This window comes from Schistocerca serialis, chromosome 9 (genome assembly GCF_023864345.2).
Source record: "Schistocerca serialis cubense isolate TAMUIC-IGC-003099 chromosome 9, iqSchSeri2.2, whole genome shotgun sequence".
Lineage (NCBI taxonomy): Eukaryota > Metazoa > Arthropoda > Insecta > Orthoptera > Acrididae > Schistocerca > Schistocerca serialis.
Window position 1 is genome coordinate 130,366,036 of NC_064646.1, and position 24,322 is coordinate 130,390,357.

The 24,322-nt window shown below is 41.9% G+C and overlaps 1 protein-coding gene across 1 annotated transcript in view; it reads left to right on the top strand.

Annotated features, from left to right (window-relative positions):
* The first annotated feature begins 3,620 nt into the window (after window positions 1-3,620).
* Window positions 3,621-24,322, top strand: part of LOC126419297 (uncharacterized) — a 29,056-nt gene continuing 8,354 nt past the window's right edge. Inside the window, exon 1 of the mRNA XM_050086471.1 lies at window positions 3,621-3,764. Within this exon, the coding sequence (XP_049942428.1) occupies window position 3,764 (1 nt within the window). The 5' untranslated portion in view covers window positions 3,621-3,763. The remainder of the gene's footprint in view (window positions 3,765-24,322) is intronic.

Here is a 24,322-nt window from a genome sequence, read left to right on the forward strand (position 1 = left end):
CAGGTGTGATGTTGGGAACTCGGCTGCAATCTATGTGCCAAAATTTGGAGTGCATGAACAAAATCTGCCATGTCGAAGCCGAGTAAACAGCTGAGTCTGAAGTCAAAGATTAATGGATACGTTTTGTTTATTTTATTAATTGTGCATTTTAACTGCTGGGCTTACCTGCAAGTAAAGGGTTGTTTCATGTACCGTAACAGCTGAAAATATTTTAATGAAGTGTAGTAAGAGGGAAAGTAACGAGCACAAAGCTGCCGGATACAGTACATGATAAAAATTAGTTTTCCGATTTTCTTACTGTAAACAATGAAACTCATCAAATTGGAAAAAATACTGTATGTAAATGAAGCAAAAGTAGCTGAATTCCTGGATTTAGTTTTTGTCAGAGGTTCTTCTTTTCAATTAAAAACGACTTCACTGCTGTATATTAATACCTATCATTCGATTCTGAAGAAACTAACTGGCCCGCAAAATTTATGTCTTTTGTACGTTAAAGTTTCATATCACAGCTCGATGTTGATGTGTCTATTTTTTCGATATTGGTCATACTGTAGCTACTCTCATACATAGTTTCCAAGTGTTCTGCACCATAAAATTTAAGGGCTTGCAGTGAAAAATGGCTACTTCAGGTTTGGATCATTTACAAGCTGACTGTCAGCGTTAAGTGTAAGTAGACGCACGTTTCTCAAATTAGTCATCAGGATTTATTGTTGTACTGTTGTACCTGCTGCTGGACGACGACAATGAAGAAGACATTCCACACCAACAGTTACATACTGGAAAAGCTGAAACGTATCTCATTTAGCTTGACAACAGTTTGTTTGCAACACGTACACTTCAGTCTATCAGACGGTATTTATTAAATGAATATGATTCGTTTAACATAATATGTTGGAGTGGCCTTACAGGTCTGGACCCAGTTCAAAACATTTACATTAATTAAATTTTAATGCAGGTTAATGTAACCATTTAAAGTAATACTTACATTACTTTCAGTTTCGAAACGTGAAAGAAATTACCGGCTCTGATACTGAAGCTGATTTTATCAGCACTGAGTGCCAGAAAAGAAAAATTAAGAAGTAAGAGGAAATTTCTGTAAGGAAAAATACAATATTTACAGAACAAAGTAGGTTCAGTGTCATCTGAAGCCAGGCACAGATCTATGATATTTCCGAACCGGGGCAAAAACTTGACAGTGGTGCCCCCTCCCCCTCCCCCTAAGCGTTTGAGATAGGACGTCAAAAGTTTTTTAAAAATTGATTTTTCAAAAACGTGTTCATTTTGTAGCGCACACCTTTGTGAAGTTTGATATATAAACATATGTGTTCGAGGAAATGTAAGACATGTTATTTCATCAAGTTTGCCTAAGTGCAATGCCACACCTCCCTCCACAGAATTCTTCTATCGCACGTCACAGTCTTTCACACTGTGGAATTCAACGTGTATGTTTTGTAATAGAAGCCATCAAACCTCTATTCAGGACAGCGGAGATTAAAATGTCGTGTAGTGTCTCTCCTGCTCCCAATCGGCCAGTTTGACATCCTACCTCCATAAAAAAAAAGTCACAATTAATACTGGGAAGGGTTATTTGTGACCAGGGGAATAAGAAATCTTCAGAAAATTTGTACTCTTTATTGTTTATTAGGTAATACGTTCTCTTTTGTGTGACACAAAATTAAATATAGGAAACATAAAACCAGTAAAGACAAGAGACAAGAAAGGAAAAGTACGCATTTCTCCAATCCTTAGGTCCATGCATTTTTTTCGCTCCACTCTTGCTACAGCCTTTCTGTGAATGAATCTATTACCTAATCAAAGTTCGTGAAATGTTTTCCTACATGAAAAATCAAAATGTTGTTGTCTAATACTGAAAAAGCTGTTAATACGAACAGTACCCAAGAGTGGCGTGGTTTCTTGATTTGATGACGTCTATTTTGTCACTGTCTGTTAGATGAAACGAAACAGGCCTTTCTAACTTGTCGTCAATTCTGACGCACGCCAAATAAGCGAGTCTGTTTTCGCACAAATGCTCATTTTTATGTACCTTATTTACATAAATAACACGACAGAATACGATTCGCGAAGTACGATTATCAATTGCCTATCAGGCGTACTACGAGCAAACAGTTTTATGTTAGGAAATAATTTCACATTTCATTCATATGCTCCAGTTTCTCAGGCGTGAGCTCGAGAAACAGTATTACGAAAATTGTATATAAATTTGGAATCGCCATATTCTTCCATATGATTTATGTGATGTTCCCATTTCTTCTCCTTCCTCGTTTTAACAAACAATCTTGTCGTCATTAATTCTGTAACTACTCCTACCACTGTCAAAACTTATTCTCCAGTTGATTTCACTAACCCTGCCAGAATCGCAGTTTCTGTTTATTCTTCGGTTAGGTGTTATTACGCATTCGTACAACGCGTTTACCTGACTGCTAACCGGAGGCTGTACAATTAGTCCTTAGTAGTGTGACGTTCTGGCAAAAATTTTCATCTTCTTGGATACACGGAGAAGAAATTTCCACTCTGGTAGTCTGAATCTAAGGACTTCGCTAATACTTATAACAACGCTGATCATTCGCACATCCAATCAACCATATAAACAAACGGTGATTGGCATTCGTTCGTACGGGTTTATTAGGCTCAGTTCCTATAGCCCCATCCCCTTTTGTCTGCGGGAAAGTTTTTTTATTTATAGACGCGACGGGAGCTAGCCTGGCAGAGACAGCACATACAATATGCACACTTCAAAAGTCAACTGAACATTCGTTCAGAAATCAACTTAGAATGTGTTCAAATATGATCAAAAGCCAACTGGGATTCGTTTCAAAATCATATGAATAATCGACGACCAACGTGCAGTCACTTGTGAAACAAGATTGTTTCCTTCGGTAATATGAACATTGCATCCACTGAAATTATTGTTGCTCGGGGCAGATAGTCTGGTATGGTTTGCTCCCTTGCCCCCCCCCCCCCTCCCCCACCGTCTAGATACGGCCCTGTCTGAAGATAAAAGCAGTGGTATTTCACAGCTTGCACATGCAAACAGTAATAAGTTTAAAGGCTTCTGCGATAAGCTTTTATCTATGGATTTATCACAACTAGTTTTAATAACGTTTCCTTTCGTAAAAGTTTTCATTTTGTCGGTTAGATTGGTTCCGTTTTGTAAGAAAGTCTATTTCGAGCTATAGTAGCAAGCAGCCATCGTTTCGCATTTACGCGGTTTCAAAATGGCGTTGAGCGCAACTTTTGACTACAAACAGTTTAAAGGAGCCGGCATCTGCTGTCCTGTATACTGTCTGTTCTGTGGATAAGATGTGAACTAGCGTTACAAGTTGCCGAGCAACGAAACACGCGAAATACGCATTCTGACGGTTGCAACTACCGCTGAGATGCGCGTGTGCAGTACAGGCTATTTGTAAACTGTTGCAACAGTTTGTGATATCTTTATTCGAAGCTCATTGTTTTCCCACACAGCCGCACCGGCCCTCTGGACGGTTCACCCCTAGCGACAGAGCGAAGAGCGCTCAGGAACTCACTCGGGAGCGAGGGAGCAGCAGTGACTCCTAGCGGAGAGCGATTGAACTAGCTCTCGCCAGTCGCTCACAGCTCGCGCCAGCGCTGCCACGTTGCAGCTCGCTTGGAGCAGATAGCAGGGCGACACAGGAGATTGTCAACTTGCAGCTCGACCTTTACTTACATGACCTAGCGCCAACCGAGTGCGTCTCTACTGGATATTGTTCTTTATAATAACAACAGTATGTATATTATGCAATTATCCTGCTCGTTTATGATAGTGCATGTACTTTTTTAAACTCATTTAGCCCACCTGTAATTATGGTGCTTTTGTTTTTGCTGTGCTGTTGTCATCTGCCACTTCTGTTGTTCTTGGTGAAGTTTAGTAGCTCTTTTCTTGTTAGCACCTTACCACTTTACTGCTAGGCCAGTATTCCTTCATTTTCCTACTGAACTCTATTGTGCAGTCCTTAGACCATTTCCAGGTCCCATTGTGGTTAACTTATGTAAGGGAGGCTAGGAAGGGTCTGGTTTCAACAGCAAAATTGTAGTCACCCCTGTTACTTTATATATTGCCTACTATAAAGTTCTGCATGGTGTTTATCTATTTGCTTGACCCCACAAGAATCCAGTGGTGTTATTCTTGTTGGCTACTTTGAAGACCTTATAGACAACCTGAGACAGTCAATTCTGTACAGATGGCCATAGAAACGATAATGGTGGGATTTTCTTGGTGCTGGTACAGTTCCAGATTTGATTTTTTATGGTACCATGTGGTAGGATCCTTAGTACCCGCCAGGGTAGCGGAGAGCGCTAACGCGCTGCTTCCTGGACTCGGGTAGGCGCGCCGGCCCCGGATCGAATCCGCCCGGCGGATTAACGACGAGGGTCGATGTGCCGGCCAGCCTGGATGTGGTTTTTAGGAGGTTTTCCACATCCTGCTAGGAGAATACCGCTTTGGTCCCCATGTTCTGCCTCAGTTACACAGCTCGCAAACATCTGAACACTTTCGCACTATTCCATGGATTACACTCAACTCAGACAGTTGGCGTTCACTAATTCCGTCCCGGGGGGTACGGGGTGGCGGCAGGAAGGGCATCCGGCCACCCCTTAAACATTAACATGCCAAATCCGATTAACAATGGCTGACCCTGCGTAACTGCAGGACAAGGCTCAACTGATAGTAATAGTAGTGGTAGGATCCTTAGTCACTCTACATTTACTGTAATTCGGGACTCTTCTAGGATCTCCTTGGCTAGGGCAGGTGCTCTTTTGCATAGAGGACTGACGCACTGAGTCCTGTGTTATAACATCTTTCTTTGTATTAATCGATGCATGTTTCCAGGCATAAGATGCGAAGAAAGAAATTTTTGTACTAAGGACGTACAGTCCAGAATCGGTATTCCAGACAGGCAGAACCGTCGTGATCATTGAGGCGATCACCCCACGAACGCACCACGCTGAAGATACCTCCAGAATGAGATTTTCACTGTGCAGCGGAGTGTGCGCTGATATGAAGCTTCCTGACAGATTAAAACTGTGTGCCCAACCGAGACTCGAACTCGGGACCTTTGCCTTTCGCGGGCAAGTGCTCTACCAACTGAGCTACCGAAGCACGACTCACGCCCGGTACTCACAGCTTTACTTCTGCCAGTACCTCGTCTCCTACCTTCCAAACTTTACAGAAGCTCTCCTGCGAACCTTGCAGAACTAGCACTCCTGAAAGAAAGGATACTGCGGAGACATGGCTTAGACACAGCCTGGGGGATGTTTCCAGAATGAGATTTTCACTCTGCAGCGGAGTGTGCGCTGATATGAAACTTCCTGGCAGATGAGAAACTGGCAGAAGTAAAGCTGTGAGTACCGGGCGTGAGTCGTGCTTCGGTAGCTCAGTTGGTAGAGCACTTGCCCGCGAAAGGCAAAAGGTCCCGAGTTCGAGTCTCGGTCGGGCACACAGTTTTAATCTGCCAGGAGGTTTCTGAAGATACCTGTTTGGTGAAACACCGTGCATGCTGGTTTGGAATTAACAACACCATAGTTCAAGTTTCTGCATTTACTGTACGCACGTCTGAAAGACACGAATGTCAAACTAATCCCTTGCCTACGTTGCATGTACAGTGGAGCAACGTTCTGAATCGGAAACATTTAGACCGCCGTGTATACATGTTTTTTTTTGCAATGAAGTATGCCCTACCTAGTGTGATTTTCTTTTGTTCGAGAGCTGCAGTGTTACAGAGATCCATTCTCCAAGGTACGTTACGGTTTTGGCTCTCTTGATATGATTGGTGGCGCTTTCATTGTTCTAGGGGGAGTCTAGTGTTCGTAATGAATTCGACATTTTCGATGTATATCCGCAGATCTGTTTCCTCTTATATTAAAAGCAGTGTTTGGAGTTGCATTGAAGAGTTTTGCATGTCGCTTGGCAGTAGGTTATCAGGTTATCAATAAAAGCCAGGCGTCGAACCCATAGGCTGCCTGCTTCGATTCCACCCTTGATCTAACGTTCGATGGTCCATTCACCAACGACTTTTTCCAGGACACTGTTGATAGTCCTGTAAACGGTGATTCTTAGTGGAACTCTGTGCAAAAGTTTTTTTTGAAAAGCTTTCCATATGTGTTCGAGGGTACTGAAACCGAATTTTCAAAGTACCACCAAAATTACGGCCCGAAAATGGGTCAAAAATGAAGAAAGGCTCGAAAACAGAGGACTTTTTTGGGTTTTTCGCTTATAACTCGAAAATAACGCAATTTTCGGCAACGTTCATTATTTATGAAAATAATATTTCTCCCTAATAAGTATTGGTGATTTTTTTCGCCAGACCAACAGTATGGCGTGTAGTGTGCGTTAAACTTAATGTAATTTCTGGTGCAATACAATCCCAACTCCTCGTCCGTCAGTATGTTATGATGTTCGTTCAAATGTCGAAATAAAAGATTTCGTCAAGCCTGCAATTAAAAGATATTCGAATAACTTATCTAAATGGCATAAAATTATGCTTCATTTATTGGCATTTGGTAATAATAATATTTATACTATTGATATAATAATTTTTAAGTCACTTCAAAGAAGTTTTATCGTCTTTGCGTTTCGCGCCCTACTAACGTCTTGTTCGTTTGATTCGAAAATGAGAATATAGGCTACAGTATTTAGGAAGGAGGAAGTATTAGCTAAAATGGGGTCTAAAATACCTACTCCAAGAGCCATGAGCGCCTGTTCATCTTCACTAGTGTGAAACACATCTCTTCTACCAACAAGTGCTCATAGCTCTTAAGGTAATGAATTTAGAGCTCATGTTTGTTAGACACTTTTTTCTTGTTTTGGTCCATACTACTTCCTCCTAAAATATGAAAAGATAAGAGCTTCCAGTTTAAGAGATGTGTTTCGTAGTATCGAAGATGAACAAGTGCTGATGTCTCTTAAGATATGTACTCTACAGCCCTTGTTTACTAGGCATTTCTTGCTTGTTTTGATGTAAGGAAGCAGTCGCTAAAGTTTGTCGGTGTTTTCATGGGACAATGTGTATACGGGTATGTTAAAGCTAATGCATCATTAATTTCATTTGGTGCCATATAATAGATAAATAATTAGAGTAGAAACCAATGTATAGTTTTTATCACAGTAATAAGGAGGTGTTAAATAGGATTGGGGAGAAGAGAAGTTTGTGGCACAACTTGACCAGAAGAAGGGATCGGTTGGTAGGACATGTTCTGAGGCATCAAGGGATCACCAATTTATTATTGGAGGGCAGCGTGGAGGGTAAAAATCGTAGAGGGAGACCAAGAGATGAATACACTAAGCAGATTCAGAAGGATGTAGGTTGCAGTACGTACTGGGAGATGAAGAAGCTGGCACAGGATAGAGTAGCATGGAGAGCTGCATCAAACCAGTCTCAGGACTGAAGACCACAACAACAACAACAAGGTCATGGGATTTCACAACGGGAAGTTACAATAACAACAATGTGAAATATGGCTTATCGCGATCTGTAGGAGTCCTTGTTTCCGTCTCCTGCCCATCCCCTACTTCAAAAACGGCGTTTACTAAGTCTTGTAATTCTCGCCAACTATATCGCAGCTGACGCAGCGCTTCCAGCAGTGGAGGTCTATTGTTCGGCAGCTACAAGGGCAGCCACGACAGCCAATTCTGCATTAGCGGAAGATGTAGGTCAAAATAACATCGGGTGCTGGCGACTGAAGCATAGTGGTTGGAACCAGGCGATCCTTCGCTCTCGTCCAATCCCATTCTGCACAGTCACTATTGTACCTTATGGTACACTCGGAGAATATGCTGGAAAGCAGTGTTCTCAGTTGGTGGCAGAGAAACGATGTTGGCAGTTGCTCTGAATGCCGATTACGAGGGCTATTCAGAAAGTAGGGAACGTTCCCATCTGACGCCGCTAGGCGCGCATCGATCGCGTATATTTTGGTATGTGTGTGCTTGGCAGCTTAGTCGGCATCAATCCGTGATTGTGGGAACGTCTCTGCGCTTCTGGTTTTTTTCGATATTCGAATTTGAAATGTGAGCTGCAATCGAAAATCCCGCCAGTTGTGAGGTGCGGACTGTGATACGGTTTTTGTGGGCAAGAAACCTAAAACCCATAGAAATTTATCGTGAACTGTGCGAAGTGTACGGAAATAACGTAATGAGTGAATGTTCCGTCCGGAAATGGTGCATTCGGTTTCAAAATGATCGAACCAACGTTCGTGATGAAGAGAAGAGTGGGCGCCCGAGCATTGTGACTGACGATCTCGCTAAAGTTGATGAAACGACTCGTGAAAACCGTCGCTTCACAGTAACGGAGCTTTCGCTTTCTTTTCCACAAGTTTCACTAACTTTGTTGTTTGAAATTGTCACTCAAAAGCTAGGCTAGCACAAATTTTGCGCATGATGGGTGCCCAAAATGCTTACACACAGTGAGTGGGGGATACGCTGGCATTTCTGGAGGCCTACCACAAACATAGTAATTCATTACTGGATCGAATCGTAACCGGTGACGAGACTTGGGTGAAGCACGTCAATTGCGAGAGAAAATTACAGTCCATGGAGTGGAGGCACACAAGGTCCTCCCCCCCAAAAAACAAGAAAATGTTTGCAAACCTTGTCAGCAAGGAAGTTGATGGCGACCAGTGTTTTGGGATAGCCAAGGTGTGCTTCTTATTGATTTTCTCGATCGTGGAGCAACCATAAATTCTGCCCATTACTGCCAAACTTTGCACAGCCTTAGGAGTTCAAAACAAACGCTGAGGAAAGCTGACGTCCAAAATTTTAGTTTGGCACGACAATGCCCGACCTCACACAGCAAGCCGCACTAAGATTTCTTTAATTCATTCAAATGGGAAATTTTCCCTCACCTGCCCTGCACCAAGCGACTTCCACTTGTTTCCAAAGATGAAAACTGTCTTCCAACGCAGTACTTTGATGACGACACGGAACGCCAGATGAGCGTGACTCATTGGCTAATGTCTCAGGTGGCAGAATTTTACACGAAGGTATTTCAAATCTTGTCCACCGCTATGATAAGTGCCTCAATGTGTTTGGTGACTATGTGGAAAAGTAGTATGTCAGTCACTCTTTCAGATGTATATAATAAAATGTATTTCTTGTACTTAAGTGTTTTTTTAATGGCAAAACGTTCCCTACTTTCCGAATAGCCCTCATAGATGCAGCTTCTGTATCTGAGGCAGTTCAAAGATTCCTCGCTTCCACCAGCATACAGTCTGATGAGGAATCGCTTACAACACTCGACTACATATAGTCATTTCCTTTCCTTTCCCACGCGCAAACAGAGCGAGGAAACAAACAGCTATATGTATGCCTCTGTACGATCTCTAATTTCTCGTATCTTCGTGGTCCTTAGGTGCAGTGTGTGTTGGCCGCAGTAGTCAGTTGGCAGTCAGCTTCAAATGTCCGTTCTCTAAATTTTCTCAATAGTGTTCCTCAAAAAGAACATCTCCTTCCCTCCAGTGATTGCGATTTGAGTTTCCGAAGCATTTCTGTCATATTTCATTGTTGTTCGAACCTACCGGTAACAAATCTAGTAACCCGCCTCTGAACTGCGTCGATGACCTTCAGTCTGACGTGGAACGGATCCCAAACACTGGAGCAGTATTCAAGAATAGGTCACACCTGCGTCCTATATGCGGCCTCCTTCGTAGGTGGAACACACTTTCCTAAAATTCTCGCAACTAACCGAAGCCGACCATTCACCTTCCCTACCACAATCCTCACACGCTCGTTCACCTCATATCATTTTGCAACATTTCGCCCAGATATTTAAACGATGTGACTGTGTCAGTCAGTACACAGTCATTCGCATTAACTTAAGTTTTCCCACATTTAGAGCTAGCTGCCATTCATCACACCAACTAGAAATTTTATCTAAGTCATCTTGTATCTTCCTACAGTCGCTCAGCTCAGCCTCGATACCTTACCTACCCTGTCTGCCAGCTCATTTATGTATATAGGGAACAACTGCTGTCCTGTCACACTTCTCTCGGGCGCTCCTGATGATACCATCGGTTCTGAAAAAAAATGGCTCTGAGCACTATGGGACTCAACTGCTGTGGTCATAAGTCCCCTAGAACTTAGAACTACTTAAACCTAACTAACCTAAGGACATCACACACATCCATGCCCGAGGCAGGATTCGAACCTGCGACCGTAGCGGTCGTGCGGTCCCAGACTGTAGCGCCTTTAACCGCTCGGCCGCTCCGGCCGGCTACCATCGGTTCTGATGAACACTCGCTGTCGAGGACAGCATACTGGGTTCTATTACTTTAGAGGTCTTCGGGCCACTAGCACATCTGTGAAATTATTCCATATGCTCGTACCTTCGTTAACAGCCTGCAATGGGGCACCATGTTCAACGTTTTCCGGAAGTAAATGAAATGATCGTATGGCTTTGTTGGCCGGGAGGCCCCATTCGGGGGAGTTCGACCGCCGTATTGCAAGTCCTTTATTTTAGTGAGTTGCGAGTCAATGATGATGAAGAACACACAACATCCAGTCCCCTGCCGAGAATCGAACCTGGGCCCCCTGCGTGATAGGCGGTAACGCTACCGCAACGCTACGGAGGCGGACTGTTTTCCGGAAATCTAGAAACATGGAATCAGCCTGTTACCCTTCATCCGCAGTTAGCAGTATGTAATGCGCGAAATGGGCAAGCTGAGTTTAGCACAAGCCTCCTTGTTCGGATCAGATCTTTAAATATTTGCATGTCGTTTTGCAATTATGGGTTTTTCCATAGCGTAATGAAGCATTTCACTTTTCCATTATTGTAAAGAGCGTGAGTAGTGTCACATCCACTGACTGCATGAATATATATAAATATATATATATATATATATATATATATATATATATATATTCTCTCGGGCAAGGTGGCCAATTGCGTGAGGAGATTAAAGCTCTTGTGGGATTTTACCTCCCCCTGGTTTCATTAGTAATTAGTTTGCTGATAGAGGTCTGTTAGTATGACAAGACCACGTCTTCCCTAACAGCTACGACGGTTGAATGTGTGGGAGCCAAAGATAGTGCGATGCTGATAATCAAAGTATCAGCATCATCCACAGCTTGCTTGCAAGCTGTGTCTGCTTTACCCAATTTCTGCATTAACAGTGATATTAAGTGATTCCTGTTCTCCTAATTAGAGAGGATTTTTATCTGGGCGACATGTGTTATCATCGATCTGACGAAAAGGTCAATGAGACGTAATTTTTGTGAAATTTTATTTTCTTTATTTTCATAAATAGTCAACTTTGCCTAAATAGTGTCGTTCCCGAGTTATAAGCATAAAACCTAAAGAAGCACAATTTTTCGTTGTTTTTTCGTTTTTGACCTACGGCCGAAATTTTGCTGGCGCTTTGAAAATTCTGGTACAGGACTCTCGAAAAAATACAGAAAACTTGTCAAAAATACTTCTACAATACTTTCCACCATTTGGCCTTTCTGAGCACCATTTGACTGGACTATAAATAATATACATGAAATAACGTCGCCTTGCCCCACTCTTGCACTGAACGGGAAAATCTGTGAGAGTTGTTCTCTCCTGCATGTGTATATTATTGATTGAATATATTATTTGTTTTTATTTTTTGTTTATTTATTTAACGCAATCAGATTAGGGCCTTCAGGATCTCACATCGAACAAGAGTTTTACATGCGATTAAAAACTTATTACTTCACAGTTATGGTACTTAAAAATCATAGTACATTTAATGTAATAAGCACTGATGATATAAAATAGAGTTAGAAAGAGCAATTGAATTTAATCAATACCATTTGGATTACTAATACTAAGTCTGACAAAGAGCAATGATACTAACGATAATACTACTAATACTACTAATAATGACAACAATCACAACAGTGCATCATACAAAAAGGTATTTATGGGTGTACTTCTTCTACTTCATTAGCGTTTGTCCCACATGCTGACAAGGTCCGTTATCTTGGCTGTCTGTTGCCATTTTATCCAAGGTTGCACCTGATCATGGTGCAGGCTTGAGATCTTCAAGCAGGCTTTCAAGCCATTGCTACCCAGGTCGTCCCACTGGCCGTTTATTATTTGTTTACAAACTGCAACCAATCGTTGCCGTTGTTGTTGCACCTGCACTGAGGACATGCCTAAGCCATCGTAGTTGGCTTTCTTTCATTTTGTATACTTTTTGTACTATTCCATATAACTTAAGAACTTCATCATTTGTGAAATGACTGTGCGCTGTTAATCCAAATGTTCACCTGAGCACCTTTTTGTTTCCACGACACCAAGTCGTTGTTCCATTTCTCTTGTTGGACGTCAGCATTCAGCACCACAGAGTGCAACTGAAAGGATTACAATTCAAAAGTGGGATTTTATAACAGATCTAGACCTGAGGGATAGAAAATCAAATACAATGCTTGGGAAGTGAGAAATACCTGTTGGATACTTGTAAGGGGTCAGAGGTGTGTGGAACAGAGGCTGACATTATTGTTGTATTAGTTAATATGTCATTAGCTGTCTTTTGAAGCAGGATGTGTTGTCAGTTTCTCTGATATAATGAGGCAGATCGTTCCAGTAAGGTTTTTGATATTGAAAACGACTTACAGAGGACGACCAAGTGACAGTGGTTGAAAGAAAGTGTTTTGTTGTGATGAAAACGTTTCTGCTGTGTTGTCCAGGGAAGAGCCTTAAGGTATGGGGAAGATACAAACAGTCATTGTGAGTAGTATTGGGTCAGCAAGAAGCTTGATCATTTGCCATCTTGTACAGAAGATGTTGATCTAAAACGCATGACGGGTTTCTCGACGGTGTCGCAAGCAATATGCGTAAGACGGAATTTTTCGCTGCTACCATCACTGACCTTCATGAAATAATCAAAAGTCTTATATTCTGTTTTCAGTTCAATGACGACAGTCGCTAAAGTGAAGTGCTAGTTTAGTTTCCCGATTGGGCCGAAGGGATCAGATGCAGCTCTTATTTTGCCTCTAATTTGACTACGCAGGTCTGTCTGTTGTCTGTTAATGTATTGACAAGCGCGAGTTATCGTTTTTCTCAGACTGACTGACTCTGTTCCCTTTCTGCTTGTAATCAAATAGATTTTCAAGGGTAGGATTTTGTTTGGAAGTCAGATGTGCAGCGTCTCTGAGATTCAGAAGCTGCTTCAGCTGATCTGTGAGCCAAGGTTAGGGCAATGCAGGGTACAACTGGTAACTCTCCAAGAAGTAAAATGGCGAGGAACGGAATCGCTGAAAATAGAAGATAGAACAATAATGTACGGTGATTGCAGTGAATGTTAGGAATTTCTACCCGGTTTCTACCTTTATAAATTAATAAATAGCTGAGTAAAGGAGATAAAAAATGTTAACAATCGAATATCACATAGTTCGCAGTCAGTGGTTAGACATTATATTTTTAAACGCACATGCATCCGCGGAATATAAGTATGATATGAAAGAAGAATACTGTAGTCAACTGGAACACACACCCAACTGGATAAGCAGGCTGAATGTAAAAGTAGAGTCAGGAAATGATACCAAAGAAGGAAACAAAGAAATTTACAATCATCGGCAATTTTAGCTCACATGAGAAAAGTTCAGGTAATGGGCTTCGACTTATAAGCCTTGCAATGACAAACGATCTCATGCTAAGTAGCAAAAAATTTCAATCCAAACACATTCATTTAGGGAAATGGATATCACCAGATGGAGAAACAGTGAATGTCAGATTGATCCTATAGCTACCAAAAAAGATTCCAAAACAAAAATGTTAGAACATTAAGGGTTGCGGATTCTGACCAAACCAAATGTTAATAATATTAAAAATAAAACTAAAAAAGAAACTGAACGGAAATAGAATTGAAATTATTGGATAAAACATAGGAAATAAGATTAAAGAAAATGTCAAACGAACCTTTATAAAAGAAATGGAAAAAACCTAACAAAAATAGACTACGCGATAGGTAGCAAAGAAATGTCGAAATCAAATGGAGTATTTAAGAAGTAACTATCAAAGTTATACGAAGAAGAAAACGACGTAACAAAATCTGGTTGAACATAAAGTACCAAGAAAAAGTGCTAGAGAGAAGAAACATGAGGAAGCCATGGATTCAAGACAGGAACAATATGACAGTGAAGGAAAGATACTATAAAATCTATCAGGAAACACATCGTACCCTAGCACAAGAAAAAATGGAATATTACAATATGATAAGAGAAGCAGAGGATGGGTTTAAGCATCACAGGGAAAGACCAATATATACAGGGTGATCCATTGATCGTGACCGGGCCAAATATCTCACGAAATAAGCGTCAAACGAAAAAACTACAAAAAACGAAACTTGTCAAGCTTGGAGGGGGAAACCAGATGGCGCTTTGGTTGACCCGCTAGATGGTGCTGCCATAGGTCAAACGGATATCAACTGCGTTTTTTAAAATAGGAACACCCATTTTTATTACATGTTCATGTAGTACGAAAAGAAATATGAATGTTTTAGTTGGACCACTTTTTTCGCTTTGTGATAGATGACGCTGTAATAGTCACAAACATATGGCTCACAATTTTAGACCAACAGTTGGTAACAGGTAGGTTTTTTAAATTAAAATACAGAACCTAGGTACGTTGAACATTTTATTTCGTTTGTTCTAATGTGATACATGTACCTTTGTGAACTTATCATTTCTGAGAACGTACGCTGTTACAGCGTGATTACCCGTAAATACCACATTAATGCAATAAATGCTCAAAATGATGCCCGTCAACCTCAATGCTTTTGGCAATACGTGTAACGACATTCCTCTGAACAGCGAGTAGTTCGCCTTCCGTAATGTTCGCACATGCGTTGACGATGCGCTGATGTATATTGCCAGGCGTTGTCGGTGGATCACGATAGCAAATATCCTTCAACTTTCCCCACAGAAAGAAATCCGGGGACGTCAGATCCGGTGAACGTGCGGGCCATAGTATGGTGCTTCGACGACCAATCCACCTGTCATGAAATATGCTCTTCAGTACCGGTTCAACCGCACGCGAGCTATGTGCCGGACATCCATCATGTTGGAAGTACATCGCCATTCTGTCATGCAGTGAAACATGTTGTAGTAACATCGGTAGAACAGTACGTAGGAAATCAGCATACATTGCAGCATTTAGACTGCCATCGATAAAATGGGGGCCAATTATCCTTCCTCCCATAACGCCGCACCATACATTAACCCGCCACTTGTCGCAGCCATTGTGGATTTTCCGTTGCCCAATAGTGCACATTATGCCGGTTTACGTTAGCGCTTTTGGTGACTGTCGCTTCGTCGCTAAATAGAACGCGTGCAAAAAATGTGTCATCGTCACGTAATTTCTCTTGTGCCCAGTGGCAGAACTGTAGACGACGTTCAAAGTCGTCGCCATGCAATTCCTGGTGCATAGAAATATGGTACGGGTGCAATCGATGTTGATGTAGAATTTTCAGCACCGACGTTCTTGAGATTCCCGATTCTCGCTCAATTTGTCCGCTACTGATGTGCGGATTAGCCGCGACAGCAGATAATGGAAATTTCGTGTGGCTAGGGCCTCCCGTCGGGTAGACCGTTCGCCTGGTGCAGGTCTTTCGATTTGACGCCACTTCGGCGACCTGCGCGTCTATGGGGAGATAAAACACCTACTTGGGCATCATCATTTGTTGCAGGTCGTGGTTGACGTTACACATGCGGCTGAACACTTCCTGTTTCCTTAAATAACGTAACTATCCGGCGAACGGTCTGGACACTTGGATGATGTCGTCCAGGATACCGATAGCACACGCCCGTTGGGCATTTTGACGGTCCATTTTAACACGGGTAATGTATCACGAAGCCAATGCTGTCCGCATTGGCGGAATGTGATACCACTTACTTATACATTTGTGACTATTACAGCGCCATCTATGACAAAGCGAAAAAAGTGGTCCAACTAAAATATTCATATTTCTGTACATACTACACGAATACGTAATAAGAAATGGGGGTTCCTATTTAAAAAAAAAAAACGCAGTTGATATCCGTTTGACCTATGGCAGCGCCATCTAGCGGGCCAACTATAGCGCCATCTGGTTTCCCCCTTCAAGCTAGAGGAGTTCGTTCTCTGTTGTTTTATCGATTGACGCTTATTTCGTGAGATATTTGGCCCGGTCACGATCAATGGACCACCCTATATATATATATATATAAAAGCCTGGTAAATATGGATCAGCGTGGGAAAATGCTGACTGACAAGACTAACGTACAAGAAAGATGGTAGAGATACTTTTCACAACAACTCAACTTCAGTGATAAATTAATACTTTAAATTTCAAGAACCTGATACACTTGATGTACATGTCACCACCCCATCAGAAAACGAAATACAGCAGGCAGTAAAAAGTTAAACAATAACAAGGCTTGTGGCGAAGACGGGATACACACAGTCATTAAAAAATGGAGGGTCACAACTGTAACTAAAACTGCAGTTTTTAACAGAAACAATTCAGAAGACGAAGTAAATATTCTAGAACTCGAATGAAGAACAGCTGCCAACGTGCGTAACTTAAGACGTAGATATCCTTGGAGTAGTGAAGCAACTTAAATCACTTAATAAAAGCACGTCCTCCGGTCCAGATTTTAACCCAGTTATTTCCTTTCAGAGTCTAATGATGCAATAGTTCCATACTAACAATCATATGAAGGGCTTATTGCAGTAGTGGTACAAGTCCATTACCTCCACTTTTCTGCCTATAATGCTACTGAAATTAATGATCCAGACAAACAGAAAGAAAAGTTCATCTCTAGCAAGAAGCCATATGCTTGAATATTTCCTGTATCTCAACTGCAGATTTTTCAGCGCTCATTTAACTTTAGGACTCTGTCTCTCAAAATGAACAAAAATGGACTTGTACCACTGTTGAAATAAGCGCTTCATATACAACCGCTCGCTCGACGAAAGATCCATACCCAAACCTGGAAAGTTGGACAGATCACACCAATATTCAAGAAAGGCAATATGAGTAATCTACTAAATTAGAAGCCCATATCATTAACGTCGATATGAAGCAAGATTTTGGGACATGTATTGTGTTCCAACATTATGAATTACCCCGAAGAGAACAGTCTATTGACACATAATCAACACGGATTTAGAAATATCGTTCTTGTAAAATACAGCTAGCTCTTTACTCACACAAAGCGTTGAATGCTATCGACAAGTAATTTCAGATTGATTCTATATTTCCAGGAGGGTTTTGACACCCTGTGTCACAAGCAGCTTGTAATGAAATTGCACACTTATGGAATATCGTCTTAGTTGTGCGACTGGATTTGTGGTTTCCTGTCAGTGAGGTCACAGCCTGTAGTACATGACGGAAGACCATCGTGTGAAACAGAAATGATCTCTAGTGTTCCCCAAGATAGTGCTAGAGGTCCTCTGTTGTTCCTTATCTATACAAACGATTTAGGAGACAATCCGAGCACCTGTCGTAGGTCATTTGCAGATGATGCTGTCGTTTATCATTTAGTTAAGTCATCAGAAGATCAAATCCAACCACAAAACGATTTAGATAAGATACCTGTATGGTGCGAAAATTGGCAAATTGACCCTAAATAATGAAAAGTGTGAGGTCATTCATAAGAATGGTAAAAAGTATCCGTTAAACTACGGTTACACGACAATCAAATTTAAGGGCTGTAAATTCAACTAAATACATAGGAATTACAATTACGAACAACTTGAATTCGAAAGGACACATAGGAAATGTTGTGGGGGGGGGGGGGGGGGAGAAAGGGGGGGGGGGGAAGGCAAACCAAAGAAGATGCAAAAGATCTACTAGAGAGATTGCCTACACTACGCTTGTCCGTTCCCTTTGGAGTACTGCTGCGTGGTGTGGGATCATTACCAGATAGGATTAACTGAGTACACTGAGAAAGTTCAAAGAAGGGCCGCACGTTTTTTTACTATCGGACATGATACAGTATTTGGGGTGGACATAATTAAAACAAAGGCGTTTCTCGTTGTGACGGGAACTTCTCACGAAATTTCAGTTACCAGCTTTCTCCCGCGAATGGGAAAATGTTTTGTTGACGCCGACCTACATAGGGAGAAACGATCATCATAGTAGAATAAGGTAAACCTACGTTCATAGCATTTGTAGACCTAGAGAAAGCTTTTGACGATGTTGACTGGAATATTCTCATTCAAATTCTAAAGTTGGCAGGGCCAAAATACAGGGAGCGAAGGACTATTTACAATTTGTGCAAAAACCAGATGGCAGTTATAAGGGTTGAGGGGCACAGTGATTGAGAAAGGAGTGAGACAGGGTTGTAGCCTATGCCCAATGCTATTCAACCTACACTCCTGGAAATGGAAAAAAGAACACATTGACACCGGTGTGTCAGACCCACCATACTTACTCCGGACACTGCGAGAGGGCTGTACAAGCAATGATCACACGCACGGCACAGCGGACACAACAGGAACCGCGGTGTTGGCCGTCGAATGGCGCTAGCTGCGCAGCATTTGTGCACCGCCGCCGTCAGTGTCAGCCAGTTTGCCGTGGCATACGGAGCTCCATCGCAGTCTTTAACACTGGTAGCATGCCGCGACAGCGTGGACGTGAACCGTATGTGCAGTTGACGGACTTTGAGTGAGGGCGTATAGTGGGCATGCGGGAGGCCGGGTGGACGTACCGCCGAATTGCTCAACACGTGGGGCGTGAGGTCTCCACAGTACATCGATGTTGTCGCCAGTGGTCGGCGGAAGGTGCACGTGCCCGTCGACCTGGGACAGGACCGCAGCGACGCACGGATGCACGCCAAGACCGTAGGATCCTACGCAGTGCCGTAGGGGACCGCACCGCCACTTCCCAGCAAATTAGGAACACTGTTGCTCCTGGGGTATCGGCGAGGACCATTCGCAACCGTCTCCATGAAGCTGGGCTACGGTCCCGCACACCGTTAGGCCGTCTTCCGCTCACGCCCCAACATCGTGCAGCCCGCCTCCAGTGGTGTCGCGACAGGCGTGAATGGAGGGACGAATGGAGACGTGTCGTCTTCAGCGATGAGAGTCGCTTCTGCCTTGGTGCCAATGATGGTCGTATGCGTGTTTGGCGCCGTGCAGGTGAGCGCCACAATCAGGACTGCATACGACCCAGGCACACAGGGCCAACACCCGGCATCACGGTGTGGGGAGCGATCTCCTACACTGGCCGCACACCACTGGTGATCGGCGAGGGGACACTGAATAGTGCACGGTACATCCAAACCGTCATCGAACCCATCGTTCTACCATTCCTAGACCGGCAAGGGAACTTGCTGTTCCAACAGGACAATGCACGTCCGCATGTATCCCGTTCCACCCAACGTGCTCTAGAAGGTGTAAGTCAACTACCCTGGCCAGCAAGATCTCCGGATCTGTCCCCCATTGAGCATGTTTGGGACTGGATGAAGCGTCGTCTCACGCGGTCTGCACGTCCAGCACGAACGGTGGTCCAACTGAGGCGCCAGGTGGAAATGGCATGGCAAGCCGTTCCACAGGACTACATCCAGCATCTCTACGATCGTCTCCATGGGAGAATAGCAGCCTGCATTGCTGCGAAAGGTGGATATACACTGTACTAGTGCCGACATTGTGCATGCTCTGTTGCCTGTGTCTATGTGCCTGTGGTTCTGTCAGTGTGATTATGTGATGTATCTGACCCCAGGAATGTGTCAATAAAGTTTCCCCTTCCTGGGACAATGAATTCACGGTGTTCCTATTTCAATTTCCTGGAGTGTATATATTGAGCAAGCAGTAAAGGAAACAGAAGAAAAATTTGAAGTAGGAATTAAAGTCCAGGGAGAAGAAATAAAAACTTTGAATTCTGTCAGAGACAGCAAACGACTTGGAAGATCAGTTGAAATGAATGGACAGTGTCTTGAAAGGAGGATATGAGATGAACATCAACAAAAGCAAAACGATGATATGTAATGCATTCGAATTAAATCAGGTAATGCTGAGGGAATTTGATTAGGGAATGTGACACTTTAAGTAGTAGATGAGTTTTGCTATTTGGAAAGCAAAATGACCGATGTTGGTCAAAGTAGGGAGGATATCAAGTGTAGACTGGCAATAGCAAGAAAAGCGTTTCCGAAGAAGAGAAATTTGTTAACATCGAGCATATATTTAAGTGTCAGGGAATCCTTTCTGAAAGTATTTTTATGGCGTGTAGCCTTGTATGGAAGTGAAACGTGGACGATAAACACCTTAGACAAGAAGAGAGTAGAAGCTTTTGAAACGTGGTGCTACAGAAGAATGAAGATTAGATGGGTAGATCGTGTAACTAATTATGAGGTACTGAATAGAATTGGGAAGAAGAGAAATTTGTGGTACAACCTCACTAGAAGACGGGATCGGTTGGTAGGACATATTCTGAGCCCTCAAGGGATCACAAATTTAGTCCTGGAGGGAAGCGTTGGGGGTAAAAATCGTAGAGGGAGACTAAGAGATTAATACAGTAAGCAGATTCATAAGAATGTAGTTTGCAGTAGTTACTCGGAGATGAAGAGGCTTGCACGGCATAGAGTAGCATTGAGAGCTGCATCAAATCATTCTTCGGACTGAAGACCACAACAACAACAATAAAATAAGGGAAATCAGAGCTCGCACGGAAAGATATAAGTAATCGTTTTTTCCGAGCGCTGTTCGAGGGTGGAATAACAGACGTACTGTCAAGGTGGTTCGATGAACCGTCTGTCAGGCACTTAAGTTTTATTGGCAGGGGAGCCATGTAGATGTAGAAAAAGACCCTCAAAATTAAACAGATTAGTTAAAATGAGTATACAGGGAACTTTATGGCATATAAAGACAACAGTAGGAGAAACTGAAATTTTTAAGGTGTCCTCTGGGTTGAGAGAAGCGGATGCCATTTCACCTAATTTATGATACTTTGTCTTAGAGAAGATAGAGAGTTTACTAAAAGTAATCCACAAGTGATCTAACTGCAGGATGTGAACATTATTAGATTTGCTTACGTAGATGATGCAGCATTAATAAATAGTTTCATTACAGAATCAGATTGATTCAAAACTTTTACGAAATGGAAAAACGACAGAATACCTGGTCATAAATAAGGAAATCGGAAGTGATGCACCTTTGGCTGTAGATGCATTCACTTTCAAGACTATTGACCACTTCAAGTACATAGCAAGTCTTTTCAGAACAACAATAGAACGGATATGAAAATAGATGCCTGTCTAGCAACGGAGTACATAGCACTTTGGAGTTTCATCAAAATTAAAAGGAAATACAGATCATTTACTACTATCTTTAAAGTTCTCTTGTATCAGTCAACTAATATATCTGTTGTATTCGGTTGTCAGAAATGATTTGGGATTTAACCAGTAATAAACGATATGATTATTGCATGCGTAAAATATAAGGATTGAAATATATTTACAGTGAAAATTAATACTTATCTTTTGTTATACAACGTCTTCTTTGCTGTGATTGTGCGTCAGAACTAGGTACAATAATATGCAGTGATAGAACCAGTCTAACACATGTGATGAAATTGACTGTCATTGGTAATACAGTCCGAAGCACTGTTCAAACAGAAACTCTTTCTCGTAGCGATGTTCACAGTCCAAGTTCACAAACATATGCAAGGACTTGCAGATTAACTTGGAGAGTTTAGCTGGTTGTCTCTAACTTTGCTGTAGACTAGGCGTTGAGTGGAACGTGTTCTGACGTGGAACTGACCTCACGTCCGTGTGTAGGTCTGTTTCAAGACAGCACAGAGAACTTCTGCGGGCGTGTCTTGCTACTTACGTCTCACTGGTGTCGCCAGCAATGCTCCGATAGCAAGGAGCGTCTTTGTGGTGTCGACAGCAGGCGCCAGTGCTACACCTATGCGCCACACCATAATACCGTAACGTTGTACAGATGTGAAACATTAATGTTTAGGAAGAAAGATGAAGAAAAACTGTTAATATCACAGGTCTGCAAGAAAAAAAAATTTTTTTTAAGTTGTTTGAAATTTGATAACTGACTTTTGTGTACTTTACAGCGCTGATTTAAAAAATGCAATCCATTTTTTCTATTACGTCAAGTTTCCTCACAAAAAAGGGAACATTTTTGGGTATAGTAACAAAATTTAACCAATTTATCAAATTTTTCCCAACGTTATAAAATTTTATTTTATTTATAAATCATGTTCTAAACTACATTTCCGGTACACTTCCATTTCTCTTTTTCTCATAAGTCCTTATAATAACGCTTTCGTTTTCTGTCGAAGCTTCTTTTATTTCTTTTCCTGCTGTGGACTCGTTGAGGATCATCTTCTTTTATCATCCATCAGTAGTCCGCTATCATGTTGACGTTCCATCTTCCTTGATATCTTCTTTCCATTTCTTTGATGTCTTGGTTGAATCTTTTGCCCTGCTGTTCACTTACATCACCAAGGTTTGTAGGGAAGTAGTCAAGATGTGAGTGGAGAAAATGAACTGTAATGCTCATGTTACAGCCCAGCTTCTCGAAGTTGTCGAGCATGTCTGCGACGATTGTCTTGTAGTTTGGATCTCTTTTGTTTCCTAGGAAACCAGTAACAACTAATTTAAAAGACGTCCATGCTGCCTTTTCTTTTGTTTCCATTTTGTCCACGAAGTAGGGACCTGTCATTAGTTTTCTGATGTCTTGTCCGACAAAGATTCCTTACATTTGCTTTGCCTCCGATAAACCAGGAAACTGTCCACAAAGTATCTGAAACACTCCCTTTCTTTTGGCAGTGCCTTAACAAATTGTTTCATTAGCCCCAACTTAATATGAAGTGGTGGGAATAACACAATTTCGGGATCCACAAGGCTTTTCCTCTCAACATTTTTAACCCCTACCTGTGAGCTTTACCTCAAGGGCCAAGCTTTTTTTATGTAGTGTTGCTTTCTGACTCTACTGCCCCATTCACAGAGAAAGCAAGGGAACTTTGTATAGCCACTTTGTTGACCAAGCAGCATTGAAATCACTTTTAAATCACCACATAGTGTCCATTTGTGGTCTGAATAGCAGAGTTTGCTTAAAACCAGTTCCAGCTTTTCGTAACATTCTTTTAAGTAAACCGAGTGTCCAACTGGTATAGAAGCATACTTATTGCCATTGTGTAGAAGTACTGCTTTAAGGCTTCTTTTTGAAGAATCAATAAAAAGTCTTCACTCATCAGGAGCATATTCTATTCTGAAACGTGCCATAAGTCCAGGAACATCACTGCACAACACCAGGTCTCCTTCCTTCCTGAAAGAAGAAATATACAAACTCCCTTTTCCCTCGATCGATACCAAGAAAAAGATATACCCAGAGCTAACATATGTTTATCTTTCAATCTAGATCCTAAAACCTCTGCCGATTTTCAGTCTCTGTCTTCTTCACTATCACATTGCTGAGCCAATGGCTCGTGATCATCTATATCATCCAAGGAATCTGGAGGAGAGGGTATTGGTACTTCAGGTCCATGAGGAACAGGCGAATGGCTGATTGAATATTAGGGTAAGAAATATCCTTTTTGTTTTTCAAATTGAAACCTCGTATGTTGCAAGAACAAAAATAGCAGTCATCACTATGATTTTTGGGCTCCCTCCAAACCACTGGTATTCCAAAACGTAAGAACTGCTTTTTACGCTGAAACCATTGCCACTGTTCTTCGACACACATTAAACAAACTTTGTGTGGTCCCCAAGGCTTATCTTGATCGCCTAACTTTATACCAAAATAGGCGAAATATACTTTTTCAACAAAATAGGAAATGTTTCTTTGTTGCCTTTTAACGGTACAGTTATCACAAATGTAGCAGAAGCAATGTGGCGAGTTTTGCATCCTGTGGTAGTCATTGTCCATAAAACAGCTTCACAACACAAGAAAACAGTCACTACTTTAAAGCACTAGTAACAACAACACGTGAACAGCACAGAGTGAAGGACAATAGCAGAACCTCACTGCTTGGTGATGGTGGAGGAAGGGGCAGCACAATGGACAGGCACTAACATGAAAATACTGCTGGTTTCTCCTAATTACTATTTATTTTACATATATCTAGTGTAAAAACGGCTAAATAACAGTTTATGGAGATCCTAAAAACCAAAATTCAAACTCACTAGAGTGCTGAAATATCGAAAAAAGCTAAAACTAGACAAGCAGTTTGTGAAATAATAACTGTATGTGATGGAATTTTTTCACTATTTTTCCCGAAATCAGCGTTGAAAACACTATAAAAATCACTTAATAAATTCAAAACCATTTTTATGTCGTAGAGCTGTGTATTTGGAAGGCAAGTTTTTTTACCTGTGTACGATGAAAAT